The sequence below is a fragment of the Arvicanthis niloticus genome, chromosome 28, assembly GCF_011762505.2.
Source record: "Arvicanthis niloticus isolate mArvNil1 chromosome 28, mArvNil1.pat.X, whole genome shotgun sequence".
In the NCBI taxonomy this organism is placed as follows: domain Eukaryota; kingdom Metazoa; phylum Chordata; class Mammalia; order Rodentia; family Muridae; genus Arvicanthis; species Arvicanthis niloticus.
This window is the reverse complement of record NC_133436.1, coordinates 15,322,701-15,340,298: the sequence shown is the minus strand read 5'-3', so window position 1 is coordinate 15,340,298 and position 17,598 is coordinate 15,322,701. Positions and strand designations below refer to the sequence as shown.

The window sequence follows — 17,598 nt, the reverse complement described above, 5'->3', positions numbered from 1 at the left end:
CAGTGAGTTCTCTTGAAAAAGGAAAAGCCAAAACTCTACAAAGAGAAGCATTTTACAAAATAATCTCTACGATGAGCTATTATCCTTCCAGGGGCAGGCTTTCCTGACTACTTGCCTTTGAGTGGTTTTTCTTTCCAACTGATGACCAAGACTTCCTTGCTGCTTCTCTCTCTCTCTCTCTCTCTCTCTCTCTCTCTCTCTCTCTCTCTCTCTGTCTCTCTGTCTGTCTCTCTGTCTCTCTCTGTCTGTCTCTCTCTCTTCCTCCCTCCTTTCCTTTCCTTCCCTCCCTCCTTCCCTCCCTCCCTCCCTCCCTCCCTCCCTCCTTTCTTTCTTTCTTTCTTTCTTTCTTTCTTTCTTTCTTTCTTTCTTTCCTTCCCTCCCTCCTCCTCTTCTTCTTTCTTTCTTTCTTTCTTTCTTTCTTTCTTTCTTTCCTTCCTTTCCTCCCTCCCTCCCTCCCTCTCTTCTTTCTTTCTTTCCTTCCTTCCTTCCTTCCCTCCCTCCCTCCTTCCCTCCTTCTCTTCTTTCTTTCTTTCTTTCCTTCCTTCCTTCTTTCTTTCTATTTGTTTTAAAATCGCCATACAAAAGGGAAGCTGTATTTTCTCTATGAAATAGGATGAACCATTTCAGCTTACCTCTTTTCCTGTCTTCTCACTGTTGGTGGAGATAAATCTCTTTAAAGACCATTTCTAATGTAAAAAAAAAAAAAAAAAAAAAAAAACCAAACAAACTAACCAAAAAATCAGTGTTTTAACTAACAGCCAGAAATATTACTGGCCCCCTTGGGTGAGTCTCTGCTCAAGGATATTGCCTCTTTTTAGTGCCCATCACTCTTAACATTCTATTTTAAATAAAAGGCAAACCCCAAATCCTTTAGTTAGCTAAGCAGCAAGACTATATTGTAAGGCGGGTTAACCAGTTGTTTGATGTCTGCTGTAACTTATGTGTTTTGGCATTTGGCTGAGTGCACTCTTCTCTACCCCCTTCAATCGATTTTCCTGCCACAGAGCTGTCTTTCAGTCTGCCTTCTTCAGATTCTATCAGGTTTCATTGTCTCTTTATGAGAGAAAAGTTAGTCAATGAACTGAGTAGCTCTCCTCTGTGGAATGACACTAGACACAGTCAGTCTAGTTTCTCTCTGTCTCCTTTTCTCCCTCCTCCCCCCTTGTTTTTGAAAAAGGGTTTCTCTGTGTAGCTCTGACTGTCCTGGAACTCACTCTGTAGACCAGGCTGGCTATGAACTCTGAGATCCGCCTGATTCTACCTCCTGAGTGCGGGGACTAAAGTTATGTGCCATCACTGCCCTGGTGTGTGTGTGTGTGTGTGTGTTTACAATCTAGTTTAAAAAATGGGATTAAAGCAGCAACTCTACTCAAATAACTTTAGTTTTTGAGACACTGACCAGTGTAGTCCAGGCTAGCCTTACACTTGCTGTGTAGCAGAAGATGACTTTGAACTTCCAGTTTTCTGCACGCACTTCCTGAGTGTTGGGTTTTCAGTTGAACACCATTGCACCTGCTTTTCTGTGATGTTGGGGCTAGAACCCAGGGCTCTGTGCACGCTAGACAAGCATTTTTAAAAGCATTTTTTGTTAAATACAAAGATTTATCTCTTTATTTATTTTTATGTGTCAGTGTTTAGCTTACATGTGTGAATGCAAACCATATGCATGCCTGGTGCCTGTGGAGGTCAGAAGATTGTGTCAGACACCCTGGAACTGGAGTTTTACATGGTTTTGAAGCACCATGTGGGTGCTCGGACTTAAATTTGGGTCTTCTAGAGGGGCAGCTAGTTCTCTTAACCACCGGGCTGTCTCTCCAGCCCACACAACTTTATTTAATAACTTTATGCGTCGATGGAGATATCTTAGAGCTAAAATTGTAATGCACATCTAACCCCATGGTTATTGGTAAGCGAGGCTGAATGCAGACATACCTGTTACTGTTTTCATTCTGTAACTTTCAGGACTTGCTCAGTGCTGCGGAGGCGAGAACCTGTCTAGAAAGGGAAGCTAAGCTCTACCAAGAACGGCTGCTTGCTTCTCAGCGAGCCTGGGATGCTTCGAAGCAGGAGCTGAACCAGCTGAGGCAAAGCTGCCAGCAGCTGGACATGAGCTTGAAGGCCAGCAGGGAGGCCGCCACAGCCTCGCAAAGCCAGAACTCCTGCTTCAGGGAGAAACTTGCGGCTCTTCTTTGCAGCAGATTCGACATAGCTGAGTCCACAGAGGATGCCATATTGGAGAGGATTCGAGAGCTAGGCCTTGAGGAAGAGAGACAGAAAAGGGTGAGTAGTCCATGGCTATTCATGACTTCCTCGGCCTTCGCTCAGCATGTTCGGCCACTATTTCTTGGAATTAGTTAACATATAATGGAGCGTGTTTGCTCCACTTCCAGCTGTACATAGGAAGGTGGGAGCCATTCATGGAGTTGGCCATCATTCACGGAGTTGGAGCTGTCCATGCTGTGTCCCGTCTCTCTGACGCATTTACTCATGGTGGTGTAAACTCTCCTAAGACCCCGAGATCATGGCTTCTGAAATTTTCACTGACTTTCGTTCTCTGTTTCTTTGTCTCTTCTCCCTCCTATGCCTCCATGTGTCTGCGTGTTGTATGTATGTATGTATGTATGTATGTATGTATGTATGTGCATGTGTCTGGGAGCATGTAAAGGCATGAGCCTGAGCTGACTGGAGTTAACTACCCGGAGTCTACTTTTCAGAGACAGGCTCTTTCACTCAATTCCAGAGCTTGGCAATGTAGCAAGCCTCACTAGACAGCCTGCTCTGAAGAGTCCCTGGTTTTGCCTTTCAAGGTTAGAATTACAGGCAAGCCACCAGGCTCGTAGGTATTGTTATGAAATGACTTTTCAATGAAAGACTTTTCAGAGAAAGAAAGTCATTGTTATGAAAGTCAATGTTGGTTCTGGAGGCCCATGCCTGGCTCTCTTGCTCACACAGTGAGCACTTTAAGCATGGGGGCCCCATCATTTCTTTTTTCTTTTCTTCAATGTTAATGATAGAACCCAGATTCTCACACTTGGAAGGAAGCTCTATCACTGAGCTACCTTTCTGACTTTTAAAGATTTTGCTTTCTCATCTTACTAGCAACTAGTGCAAAGTTCACAGTCCCTGTTCAAAACTGCAAAGTTCGTCTGGTTCATTGTGTTTTCTTTTGGGGGAGATGTTTTTGGGGTAGAGTTTCATTATGTAGCCCAGGCTGGCTTCTGATTCACAGTAATCCCCCTGCTTTATAATGCTTCATGAGTGCTAGAATCGCAGGCCTGTTATACCACACTCCTCAGTTTGCATTTGAACCTAGTATTCATGGGCTTATAAAAGAAATATACAACAGAACCATACATCAACCACACACAACTCTCTACAAGGGGCTTAGACTGTATCTCATCGCCAGACACACTTTCTGTGCTAACACAGAACCGGTGAGCCACTCCAGATGGGATGAATGGAGACTATACATTTCCTGAGTTATTTATGATGAGTATTTACTGTCCTGAAAGGTCAGGTCAGGCCACGTCTGCCTAGAAAATAAGTTATCAATATTTACCTCGAAGGTTATCGTTTATTAGAGGCATTCAGTGGAAGAGTTGTATATACCCTTATCGCCCTGTCTGGCTAATCAAAACAACAAACGTTATCTATTGCTGCTGTGTTTCTTCCCCTCCATCCTCTCTTCTGTCCTCAGCATACTGTGCTGAGACCCAGGCCAGCCAGTGAGGAGACCTACTTTATAAATAGTAACAGGGGCCATTCAGGTGTAGGGTAGATCAATGTTTAATGTTGCCATTATTCATACTGTTAACAACTGTCATTCTCTACAAAGTTCTATTTAGTGGAGTTGACATCAGCCCAGACTGTTACAGGGATTGTCGATGTTAGATTATGATGTTTGTCCTAGGTGATGATCTTGGAAAGTAAACGGCATCATGTGTGTCTTAGGTAGGGCTTACTGCTGTGAACAGACACCACGACCAAGGCAAACTCTTATAAAGGACAGCATTTAATTGGGGCTGGCTTATAGTTTCAGAGGTTTAGTCCATTATCGTCATGGTAGGAAGCATGACAGCATCCCAGAAGACGTGGTGCTGGAGAAGCCAAGAGTTCTACATCTTGATTGGAAGGCAGCCGGAAGGAGGCTCCCATACTGGGCAGAACCCAAGCATAAGAAGAGACCCCAAAGTCCACACCCACAGTGACACACTTTGTCTAACATGGCCATACGTCCTTCAACAAGGCCACACCTCCTAACAGTACTACTCCCTATGGACCAAGCATTCAAACATATCAGTCTATGGGGGCCATATGTATTCTAACCACCACATCCGTGCCTGTAGAATTGCACTACAGGTAGTTCTTTTGCTGTTAGACTCACTCAATGGAGACAAGTCATCTTGTCCCTCACCCACAGGTCAATACTGTCTTTTGTGTTCTCATCTCCTCTCCTTCTCCTGCCCCTGGAAACTATAGTTTGTGTTCTCTGGTGATTTATATTTGACCTTTCTTCTCCTTTTAAGAATCTGCATATCGATGAGATCATGCAATATTTTTCTTTCTGTGTCTGATTTCTTTCACTTAACACAGTATCCTCTAGATCCATCCATGTTGTAGTAAAAACATTAATAGGGGAGATGGTATAGTCACTGATCTGTTCTAAGATATTTACTAAATATGTCTCTCAGAACACGTATCTTTAATATACTTTAAATTTGCACAATAATTTTTAATTTTTTTCTTCTTTTGTGAGTGAGTGAATGTGGAGGACATGTGAACATGCATATGTGTGTGCACATATATGTACATGTGCGTGTGTGTTTATAAGTGAAGACAGTGTGACCCTCGGGTCAACAATGCTCCTCAGGTACCATCTAGTTATTTTTCTTTTTTGAAACAAGGTCTCTCACTAGTCTGAAATTCACTAATAGGCTAGGCTGCCTGGTCATTGAGCCTCAGGGGTCTGTCTCTGTCTACCTCACCACACCTTGCTTCTATTATGTGAGTTCTGTTGGCTGAATCTAGGACCTGGTCCTTGCAATGCAAATGATTTACTTTTTTTTTTTTTTTTCGAGACAGGGTTCCTCTGTGTAGCCCTGGCTGTCCTGGAACTCACTCTGTAGACCAGGCTGGCCGCGAACTCAGAAATCCGCCTGCCTCTGCCTCCCAAGTGCTGGGATTAAAGGCGTGCCACCACCTGGCATAGGAATGCATTTGTAAATAAAAAAAAAATGCATGCATGCTCTTCAATCAATTCTTCTGGCCTCTTTAGCCTCATCCATGCACAGTGTTTTTTCCCTCCCCTGGGCTGCAGCCTGTAACGTACAGACACCACTGAGGGTAAATCCATTTGTTTCTGTGGCTCAGTTTACACCTAGGAACTCAATGGGTGCAAGAAAACATTTACAGAACTGGGAAGAACTCCAGGAAGTTGTTGTGCGTGGTGATGCATGTCCCCCCTCCCCCCGATTTTATTGCTTTTCATTCTACATATCTCAGCTTCTCCTTGCTATTTTAATTCCAAAATGAGGAACACGGCATACAGTTGCCAGCATGATACATATGTTTATTTTCTAAAGCAAAGTAGTGAAATAGGTTAGGCTAGTTATGCCTCCCTCCCTCCCTCCGTCCTTCCCTCCCTCCCTCCCTCCCTTCCTCCCTCCCTCCCTGCCTCCCTCCCTCCATCTTTCCCTCCCTCCACCCCTCTCTTCTTGCCTCTCTCCCTCCCCATACAAATAAGAACAATTTGGTCTTTTTAGTATCTTTCTCCATCTCCCCTACCCTGTAATTTTTCTCAGTAGCCACCCTTCCCATTAAACAACCCCAAATCAAGCATATAGCTGGTGTCTCATGTGACTCCTCTTCTGGTACAATCAGGAAAAAATGGATTCTGCACATTGTCTTAGAAATGTTTTTGAAGAATGGGTGCTTTACAAATTGATGAATCTGTGTGGAGGAGGCTGCTTTTCCCTGCCAGCTGCCATGGCTACAGGCAGCCAGCTGTTGAGTTATGCTGTGTGAAGGCCCTGCAGGCTTGTCCTGGTACAGCGTCCATCTCCTGTGCATTCTTACCTGCAGGTCGTTGCTTCTCTTGTTTCCTCCTTCCTTGGCTCTCCATCCTTCCTCTCCTAGATTTCCAGTTCTTAGTAGAATCAAGGACACCGCCCCTCACTTCTTTAGTAAGTCATGTCTACTTCTTTCTTGAATTTCTACTTCTGGCCAAATTTAATTTTCTCTTAAAAAAAAAACTATCATATCTTAGAGCAGGTTCTGTTGATATTTAGACTGCATATCTTGTTATTTATTTATTTTAAAGAGAAGATCTTGCTATGTAGCCAGACTGTTCTTGAACTCATGATCTTCTTACCTCGGCCTCCTGGGTGCTGGGTGTGCACCATCATACCCAGCTCTGTATGGGATAATGTGTGTATGTGTGTGTGTATGCATGTGTATATATATGTGTGTATGTGTGTGCATATGTGTGTATGTATATATATGTGCATGTGTGTATATCTATGTGTGTATGTGTATATGTGTGTGTGTGACAGATGGTGGTAGCATCCTGTGTGTTCTAGGGTATTAGCATCTCTAATCTCTTTCTGTTAGAGTCTAATGGGACCCTCAGCCCCATTTTGAGATAACCACTGTGTCTGTGGACATAGCTAAATGCCTCCCTGTCAAGAGCACAGTCATCCCTGATTGAAACCCTCTGCCTCAGAGGAAGGTCCTCCTGCTGGATTCAAAAAGGGCTTTTTGGATGTTATTTAGCCTTGAATTTCAGGACATATAACAGATGTTTAAGAACAAGGGCTCCTTGCATGACGGCCAAAACATACAGCACTTTAAAGATTTTACTCACACATGCCCTGTAAGCAAATCTCGTGGCCTCTTTAGCCCAATGCACAGGGTTTTTTTTTTTTTTTTTCCTGAGCTGCATCCTGTAATGTATATAGGTCACTGAGGGTAAGTCTATTTTTTTTTCTGTGATTTAGTTTAAATATAGTAAAATTTTGAGGTTAAAAACTTCCACAGTTTGAGGTCTCTCCTACCTTACTAATCTGGATGAGAATTGATCCTGTAGAGAGGATATGTATGACCCGATCAGTTTTTCTTCATTTCTTAAACTAAATATAGAGTCACACAAGCCCGTTCACCTTGATGTAGACAGTCTGCTCTTTCTGCTTTTCTTTACTTACTAACCTCACTTGGAAAGTCTCACAGTCTGGAGGCTCTGCAGGTGCCGTGGACCCAGCTTCCTGTTCCCAAACATCGGAGGGAGGTTCTACACCCCAAGTCCTCCAAATCTCCCAACCCACCATAATTTTCCTTTGCTTCCTAGAGCAGACATTTCCCAGGAAGCACCTGCAGACTTCCACTGACAGGCCATCATAAAAATGACTTTGCATGCTCACGCCTGGGTGCAGCAGTGTCTGAACAGCTGGAGGTGTAGTGTCTCCATCTTCCCTAGTTGTATTTGATTCCTAGACTGCATTAACAATGTGCCGCTAACTGGGTTATTCCAACAGAACTTCCTAGCTTATGGTCCTGGCAGTTAGAATTCTATAGTCAAGGTGTAGTTAGGGCTGGTTCCTATGTTCATACATCTTACCTGGCTTCTGATGGCCCTGGGCCCTCGCTGGCTGGCACATGGGTTCTCTCCACAGTCTCTTCCTTTTATGTACGTCTGTCTTTTTATAAAGACAGTGGACAAAATAACCAGATCTCACCCCAATTACCTTCTTGTAAATTGGTTGTCTCTGTGGAGATCTTATGTCTAAATAAGTCCCATTCTTAAGGTCCTGGATTAAACCAACCTACTTTTTTTTTTCTGGTACTAAGTTAATCTATAACAAAAGTTGGCTTGAACACAGAGGGAGGAAGCTGGATTAGATGGTCAATATTGTTCACCACACATACTGACACAAAGGAAGATCTTGTTTGATGTTATGCCTTGCTACCCAATAACTCATTTCATATGTTTCCAAAAGTGAAAAATATTAATTGAATAAGAAGAAAAAGTTGTTTCTGTCCAAAAGATGCGAGTCCTTGGGTGATCCGGGATGCTTTTTTCTGGCCACAGAGCTCTTGTATTGTTTGGTAGAGCTTCAAAGCAAAAGGCCTCTCTGGGGAGATCAGCAGATCCTTGTCCTTGGGAGGTGAGTTACTTCTGAGGGCAATATGCCTTAACTTCCCGAATCTCTGTTGCTTCTTTTTGAAGGATGGTTTGGTAAAGTGCCTTTTTAATTAACCAGATTGAAGTGCATATTTTTTTGGTGGCATGCCCATCCATTGCTAAGCCCCTACATCCTCAGCAGAGAAACCCTCAGAACATCAAGTATACCTTTAGATGGCACTGAGGAAGGATGGAAGAAGGAGAAGTCTGTTGGTTTTTTTAGACTTCTTGCTGTAAAAACAGCAGTATAGTTTCAGTGGGAACACAGGCAACTGGTACCTGGTGTTCTCAAGAATGTAGTCAGATGACACTTAAGTTTTTGGAATAAATTTATATAATTTAGTTCTGAAAAAAAAACAAAAAACAAACAGCCAACCAAACAAACAACTTCAGAATGTTGTATTGTGGACAGCTAGCCGTGCTTCAGAAGTTCAGCTTTGTGATGGGATAAATTGGGAAGGGCCTCAGCGCTTTGCTCCACTTAAGACCCAGGACTCTGGTGTAGCAGTTTGATACATTCTGAACAGTTCAACCACCTACTTATTAGTAGTCTGTAAAGTAGCCTGAGTTCAGCTCTCAAGACTCTTTGGAGCATTCTTGGATCCGCATAGTTGGTGTGCAGGCAGGATTTTCTTGGCTTTATTTGACTCAAATGCTTTTGTCTCTCATGTGTCTTTTATAGAAAGATTTCTAGTTGACCAAAGACTGTAGCTAAAACGTTTAGGAAACACAGGAAAATTTCTTTCTCTTATTGTTTTGAGATGGGATCTCATTTAACCAAGGCTGGTCTTGGACTAGTTTTGTAGCTAAGTATATCCTGATTTTTCTGCCCCCTCCTCCCAAGTGTTGGTATTGTAAGCACAGGCCATCACATCTGGTCAACAGAGGGAAATTTCTGAAGGTTAAAAAAAAAAACCTCTTTAAGGAAAGAACATATGATTGGTTGAATCCATACTTTGGAGCGGAAATACTAATGACCAAGACACTGTTCTGAACTCCAAGCACGTGTTCAGGTTGGTGATGGTTCTAGGAGCTGACGATGCAAATTGAGGCTTTTCAGAATCTTCTGCTCTGTGGTAATATTAATTTTTTTCCCCCTAGGGAAAAATAGTTTCTCAAATATGGCTCTGAGTAATTTACCACCAAACACTGATGTGAAATACCCACTGAAGTAGAGAATGAATTGTATTATAGACTTGGTACTCTGAAATCCATGAAAGCATAGAAGGAGATTGTAGTTTGTTCAGTCTAGCTTCCTCCAGGTGTCACTTGGATCCACTCTGGGACAAGTAGTTGATGGGCCTTCTCCATTGACCTGGACCCCCTACCTGTTTGCTGCCTCGTGTTCAGACAGCTTTAATCACCAGAAGAAACATTTTCTTTTCTTGTATAAGGATGCTTGGGCTGGGAGTGGGGACATTGAGGTATGTCTTATGTAGACCAGGCTAGCCTGGAACTCCCAACAGTCTTGCTTCTGTCTCCCAGTGTTGAGAATGTTCTGTTTTGTTTATAATGGTGAATTGTTTTAGAGACTGAAGACAATCTCATATAGGGTGGGCAACAAGCTGTACAACTGATTTATGTGCCCAGCTCTGTGATGAATTCTTCTGAAAGTCTTTTAAAATGTATTTGTTTTATTATTTTAATATATGAATATTTTGCCTGTATGTGTGTATATGTACCTTGGAGGTCAGGAGAGGTCACTGGGACTGAGGTTACAGAAGTAGTGAGCTACCATGTAGGTTCTGGGAACTGAACCCTGGTCCTCTACAAGAGCAACAAGTGTTCTTAATCAATGGTCCATTCCTCTCGCCCCTTATGGTAGATTCTTGATGCAACCATTGAAATACTAATAATTTTGAATGACATGAAATGATTTTTAAAATCACTAGGTAAAAACAAAAAGAAGACAGAAAGTTATATACATGACATCTTGACTTTTTCCTAACAATATAAAACTGACACATTATTTTAAACACATAATTGTGGTCTCTGTTTGGAGGATCATAGAAGACTTTTTTTCTTTTTTTCTTTTTTGTCAATTTATATTTTTGGCCCTTAATGAATATTTTACAATACATATTTATTTTATTGCATTATATTACATAAGGGTGAATGAAAACTCAAGTAAATGTGGACTTTCTTTTCTAATTTATGTTTATTGGGCCTTCATTGAAGATCTGAGGGTGAGCCAGATCAAATCTTATCTATAATGGTATTTCAAAAAATTTGATGGCAGCTTCGGCGTCTTGCGTTAGCATCTCTGTAGAAATGACGAGGGGTGCAGGGAAGAGCCTGCTTTCGGTTCTTAATTTAGACTTAACAAAGCTAAACCAGCCATGGTGATTAGCACTGTAGTGCTCTGTAAACATCCATTACTCTTTTCCTTTCTGCTTCCAAAAACAAGAGAAAACATATTTATTCTCCAGTGGTTTATCCCAATTTTATAGTGCTCAACATTTCCTAAAAAAACGAATACACAAAAAAAATCAACGTGGGTGGTCTGAAAGTGCATTTTAAGTGGGTGATTAGACTTTTGCTCTTGGTTTCAAGGACAGGACCCTCAAGATAAAAGACAGGGATTCTTGGGAAGGATGCCAGTACTGGGGGAATGTTTGGTGTCACCATATTAAAAAGAATTTGACCTTTCAGACATTTCAGATACTAAAATGAGAATCTTAGTATATGATTATACTACTGAAGTCTATGACATGAATAACCAATATTCATTAGAAGGCTAAATAGGAGTCCCTCCAGGCCGCTTCTCATGATAAATAAACACAATCTTTAATTGACTAGGTGTGGTGGAATAGTCTCTCTTAGGGAAACAATAGTTTTGTGGTTCTTAAAATTACTTTTTTTTTTTTTTTTTTTTTTTTTTTTTTGGTTTTTCGAGACAGGGTTTCTCTGTGTAGCCCTGGCTGTCCTGGAACTCACTCTGTAGACCAGGCCAGCCTCGAACTCAGAAATCCGCCTGCCTCTGCCTCAAGCGCTGGGATTAAAGGCGTGCGCCACCACCGCCCAGCTTGAAATTACTTTTTGTCTGAACCGTTTTGCCTTCCAGCTTAGCTTCAAAATCTCTAAGTTTATAACAGTTTTGGAAGTAAGTAAATGATTTTTGTAAATATTTACTGACTAAAGTTGTTGAAGGAGTTATAGAAAGATGAAAAACATCCACCACTATCAGTTTGATACCTATCTTAGTTAGGTTTTACTGCTGTGAACAGATACCATGACCAAGGCAACTCTTATAAGGACATTTAATTGGGGCTGGCTTACAGGTTCAGAGGTTCAGTCCATTATCATTAAGGCTGGAGCATGGCAGTGTTTGTTCAGGCAGACATGGCCCAGGAGGAGCTGAGAGTTCTACATCTTGTTCTGAAGGCAAACAGGAGAAGACTGGCTCCCATGTGGTTGGGAGGAGGGTCTCATTGCCCACCCACACAGTGACACACTTCTTTCAACAACTCCAACAAGGCCACGCCTCCTAGTAGTGCCACTCCCTGGACCAAGCATATACAACCTACCATGGTAACAAATACAGGTTTATTTCAAACAGAGGAAAACACAACTACAAAATGACCTATTTTAAATGTAATTTTTACAAGGAATCTGGAAGTGGGCATCGTAGTGGTTCTGCTTCTTGGATGGAGTGATGGATCTGAACACTTAGCTGAGTCTAAACAAGGCTTCCCTTTCTTCTCCGTCTTTGTTTCCAGATGGCCTCCCAGCTTGAAGCCCAGGTCTCCGAGCTTGTTGGGAAGTTGGGAAAGGAATCTGAATCTCATGAGAAAGCCCTGCAGAGGGCCCACGAGGCAGAAAAGAAGTTGGAGGTCCTTCAGGGTCAGCTGAGTCACCTGGAGGGAGAGCTGCTTTCTGGAGACGTCGTGAGAGACAACTTGAATCTAGAGAAGCAAAAAGTAATAACGGGATGGCGAGTCCATGGCACAAGTGTCTGTCATATGCTAAATCTGTACCTGAGAATGTTCTGAACGCTGCAGTGTTTACACTCATCAGGTCTTGAGTTACAAGCAAATTCCAAGGAATAAGCCTCTTCCTATTGTTTAGGGTTCTTTTGATTGTCAACCCAGGTAACCTGGTATATATTTATTGTATGTCCATTATCTAAGATATTGGTAGGTTTGGGGTACGTCAAGTATGGGTGATACATAGTTTCTGTTATTAAAGGCTCAGGGTTTAATAGATGAGACAGGCATTAAAATACACTGCCATATATATATATATATATATATATATATATACATATATATACACATATATATACACATATATACACATATATACACATATATGTACATACATACATATATACACACACATATATAACACATATATGTACATACATACATATATATGTGTATATATACACATATACACACACACACACACACACACACACATATATATATATATATATATATATATATATATATATATGGCAGTGTATTTTAATGCCTGTCTCATCTCTTAAACCCTGAGCCTTTAATAACAGAAACTATATATATATATATATATATATATATATATATATATATACATATATATATATATATATATATATATATATATATATACACATACAGGCTGCCATAGTATTATGGTATGGGGCGATGCAGGTGCTATGGGGAAACAGTTTAAAGAAAGGCAGGAAGCCTTGTAAATGCTGTATTCAGAGCACAGAAAATGAGTTATCACACATGGTAGCCTGTGGCATTCTTAGTGGGGCTACAACAAAGCGAAGAATGGGGTGCGGAGATCTTTTTAGATATGAAAATTCCTTTTCTCCTATAGACTATAAGGCATAATTAATTACCGTGAACATCACAGTGCATTTATTTGCTGCCTGATGCTGTTTTTGTCGGTGGTAGGCTGTTTGTATGACAGCGGTCCTGTATGATCATGCTGCACAGAGGCAGAACGTATGCTTACCATGCACAAAGCCCTCGGCCACATACTCAGCACCTCCAAAGTTAAAAAAGGATAAACTTGCCAAGTGATGTCGACACTGCCCATGATGCTCACCCAGCGACAGCACTGTCTGATCCTGCAGGCTTCAGAACCTAGATCTGTTGTTGAGCAATTCATTCCTGCTGGAGATGAGATGCCATGATGGGACAGTACCTACCCTGAAGGGGTAATACCAATAGGTTAGAGGAGACAAGAAGAGCGTGAGAGAATAGTCCCTCTCCCTCAAGGACCTGAGTATGGGAGGGCATCATGACTTTGATGTTTTACAGAACAGTAAGTAAGTGGGCCAACTTGCTCTGGGCTCAGTGTGAGTAGAAGGGAAGGGGTGTGGAGTCATGAGAAGAATGCAACAAAGCAGAGTTGAAGAAAGGTTTCATTGGTAATGGTGAAGAGGTCAGAGCTTGTGAGCTACAAGGGTCCATGGGAGAGAGGGCAGGAACTGAAAAGGAGGCACAGAGGATCATGAATATAGAGCCAACATTTGTCATGACAGATACTCTTTGGTTAAGAATATTGTCTCTGGAGACTAACTCCTTTTCATTCTTTTGTACTTAAAAGAAACTGAAGAGCTAGGCTATGGGGGCCCATGCCTTTAATCCCAGCAATTGGGAGACAGAGGCAGGTAGATCTGTGAGTTTGAGACCAGCCTGATCTACAGAGTAAGTTCCAGGACAGCCAGAGCTACACAGAGAAACCCTGTCTTGGAAAACCAACCAACCAACGAACCAACCAACCAACTAACCAACTAACCAACAAACCAACTAACCAAAACAAACAAACAAACAAACAAACAAACAACCAACCCAAAAAGAAAGAGATTGAGGAAGTGCCATGGCTATATTGGGGGTCAGATATGCAGAGATGCCTAAAAGATATCTGTGGAATCCAGTCCACAGGAGGCAGGTAGACTAGGGTATCATTGATATACCTAGTGATCTGATGGAGATAGTGTGTGATGTGACAGGAACTTGGGAGGGGGCAGGAATAACAACTTCTTTCTTCCATATATTGGGGACATAATCCTCTCCCCCCTCCTCCTTCTCTTCCACCACCACCACTACTACTACTTCTTCTTCTTCTTCTTCTTCTTCTTCTTCTTCTTCTTCTTCTTCTTCTTCTTCTTCTTCTTCTTCTTCTTCTTCTTCTTCTTCTTCTTCTTCTTCTTCTTCTTCTTCCTCTTCCCCTTCCCCTTCCCCTTCCCCTTCCCCTTCCCCTTCCCCTTCCCCTTCCCCTTCCCCTTCCCCTTCCCCTTCCCCTTCCCCTTCCCCTTCCCCCCTCCTCCTCCTCCTCTTCCTGTTCCTCCTCCTCCTCTTCTTCCTCCTTCTCCTCTTCCTCCTCCTCCTCTTCCTGTTCCTCCTCTTCCTCCTCCTCTTCTTCCTCCTTTTCCTCTTCCTCCTCCTCCTCCCCTTCCTGTTCCTCCTCCTCCTTTTCCTGTTCCTCCTCTTCCTCTTCCTGTTCCTCCTCCTCCTCCTCCTCCTCCTCCTCCTCCTCCTCCTCCTCCTCATGTCCCTCCTCCTCCTCCTTCTCCTCTTCCTCCTTCTCTCTCTCCTTCTTGCAAGGGTCTTACACTATAGCTCAGGTTGTCCTTGAACTTCATATTTCAGGTTGACCTGGAACTCACTTTTTAGTATAGGCTGGCCCTGAACTTGTGGCAATTCTCTTACCTTCCTCCTAAGTGGTAGAATTACAAATACGAGCCCCTAGGACCCATCTTTGTGTAGGTTGATTTTCTCTTCTTTTCATATTAATATATCACTAGTCTTAATTGAAATTACGCTAAAATAGTTTTCAGTTATGAAATCAAATCACATAAGCTAATTATGTCTACAGTGAGTTTTCCACAGATGCAAGTAGTAAGGGTGAGTTCATGTAAAGTTGAAAGTGAGGCTGTACAGAGATTACGTGCTAAATATGATCTAGGCTCATGCAATGCAGAATAGAACACATGGTATCTAACTCATGCTAACCAAATGAATAAAACACACAGCAACCCTTTATGTCTATACAGTTAAAGATTTTTAAGCCAGTAAGGCATGCCTGTATAGGTCTGAGGCATGGGACTGTGAGATTGAGAATAGCCTGGGTTACATAGTAGATTCAAAGCCAGCCTGGGGCACATAGTGTTAGCCTGTCTCAAAACAAAACAAAAAATAGAAAAAAGAATTCAAAAAATGTTTCAACTGTAATCTTAAAAAATTGTTTTATTTTTAATTATGTGTGTTCGTGTGCATATGCATGTACGTGTGCGTGTGTGCGTGCGTGTGTGTGTTTGTGTGTGTGTGTATGCACATGAGTGTAGGTGCATGAGGCCAGTAGAGGGCATTTGATCTCCTGGAGTTGGAGTTAGAGGTGGTTGTGAGTCACTTGAATGGGTTCTGGGAAACAAACATAGGTCCTTGGCAGGAACAGTGCAGACACTCAATTGTTGGACTGTTCTTCCAGCTCCATCACTGTCACTTTATGGGCCATTTCAAGTTTAAAGTCCTTGAAAGAGCCATCTAGTCTGTGGGGCTTTGGTTTTGTCCCAGGTGAATCTGCTCTTGCCCTTTTGTAGAGCTGCCATGCAGTAAATGGGCCACATAGAGAAGCAGAAAGATGTTTAAAATTTTAGATGTTAAGCCTCTCTCAGATGTGTAATTGGTAAAGATCTTTTCTCAGTAGTCTGCCAATTTGCCTGAATGTGGTGTCCATAGGTATGTGGACTTATTTCTGGGTCTTCAACTCAACTCCATTGGTCAACATGCCTGTTACTATGCCAATATCATGCATTTTTCATTCCTACAGCTTTGTAGTACAACTTGAGATGAGGGATGGTGATGTCTCCAGCAGTTCTTTTATTATCTAGGATTGATTTTTAGCTATCCTGTGTGTGTGTTTCCATATTGAAATTTGTCCTTTCAGTTTTTGTGAGGAATTGTGTTGGAATTCTGATTGGGATTGCATTGACTCTATAGATTGCTTTTGGTAGGATGGCCATTTTCACTGTATTAATCCTACCAATCTATGGACATAAGTCCCCTTCCTCCACTTAAAATACAATGAATAGAAACTAGGTCATGCTCAGGCACAGGTAAGAGATGAAATAAAATCCCAAAGGGATAGCCACCAGGTCAAGAAAGATCTGACAGCGTGACATCACATATATAATTGTCGGTGGCATTAAAGCTTAGTGAATAATGCTATATTGGTAGTTACTATAGTTTATACGAATGATTAACTTGCATTTATCTGTATGCTACTTAACAAAATTGAAAAATATACACTTACAGGTAATATCATCCTGATGACTAAAATACAGATACTTCCAGGCTTTAAGCGGATACACTTAAACTGCAGGAAGTTATTCTCATTTCAACATCTAATTGCCTGAAAGCACCAGATGCTGGGGAGTTACTGCAACGAGGAGATATCACATAGACCCCCAATCCTACGATTATCACAGACCAAAATGGATGAATGCACTCATTCAGCACACTCATTCAGTGCCCTGTGTCTGAGCATACTCAGATAAACAATAGGGACCAAACCAAGGAAGACCTTTAAGCTTTGAGGGAATTTAGTCCGTTAAAATATGAACTCTGGGGACTAGAGAGATTCAAGGGTTATTAGCACGTGCTGCTCTTATAGAGAGCCCTGTCAGCACCCACCGTCATGGTGTCTCACAATGTCTGGAACTCAAGCTGTAGCAGATCTGGTGCCCTCTTTTGGACACTTCAGGTACTGCATGCACATGATACACACACACACACACACACACACACACACACACACACACACACGGGCAAAAATACATGAAAATAAGTCAAATATTTAAAAGAATACAAACCATGACTAATTTCATTCAGTTCTTCTTTAGAGTGATATTCACCTATGTTGAATTAAACACTTTAAAGAACATTTCCTAAAGACTGCCCACACTGTGTGTGTGTGTGTGTGTGTGTGTGTGTGTGTGTGTGTGTGTGTGTGTATGTTTATGTTTAGGCCAAAGGGTGAAAATACATGTCTTTCTCAGTTGGTTTTCATCTTACTTCTTGAGATAGGGTCTCTCACTGAAATTTACTAATTTGGCTATACTGGCTAGCCAGTGAGTCTCAAGGCACACTCCTGTCTCTGTCTTCCTATGCTGGAATTACAAGCATATACAGTGCCTGGCAGTTTTAAACAATGGTGTAAGTGGGGCTTACACTGAGGTCCTTTTGCTTGTACTGTAAACACTTTACCAGCTGAGCCACCTCTCCAGCCTCCTTAAAGCATTTCGAATAAAACCAAACCAAACCAAACCAAACCACAGCAAAACCATCCCAAAACTCTTGTTCAGCTTTTGTGTATCTATGAAGGACTTTGGTTTTGAAGTGATGGCTAAGTGCTGGGACAGCCTAGGAGGGGCAAGCCTTCAGTGGCCCTCTGCTAAGACATGTAGAGAGAGACCAGGG

The 17,598-nt window shown here is 42.0% G+C and overlaps 1 protein-coding gene across 1 annotated transcript in view; it reads left to right on the top strand.

Moving 5' to 3' along the window:
* Ccdc170 (coiled-coil domain containing 170) overlaps window positions 1–17,598 on the top strand; it is a 78,349-nt gene that overhangs the window by 45,654 nt on the left and 15,097 nt on the right. Inside the window, exons 6-7 of the mRNA XM_076926764.1 lie at window positions 1,963–2,280; window positions 11,896–12,096. Of these exons, the coding sequence (XP_076782879.1) occupies window positions 1,963–2,280; window positions 11,896–12,096 (519 nt within the window). The remainder of the gene's footprint in view (window positions 1–1,962; window positions 2,281–11,895; window positions 12,097–17,598) is intronic.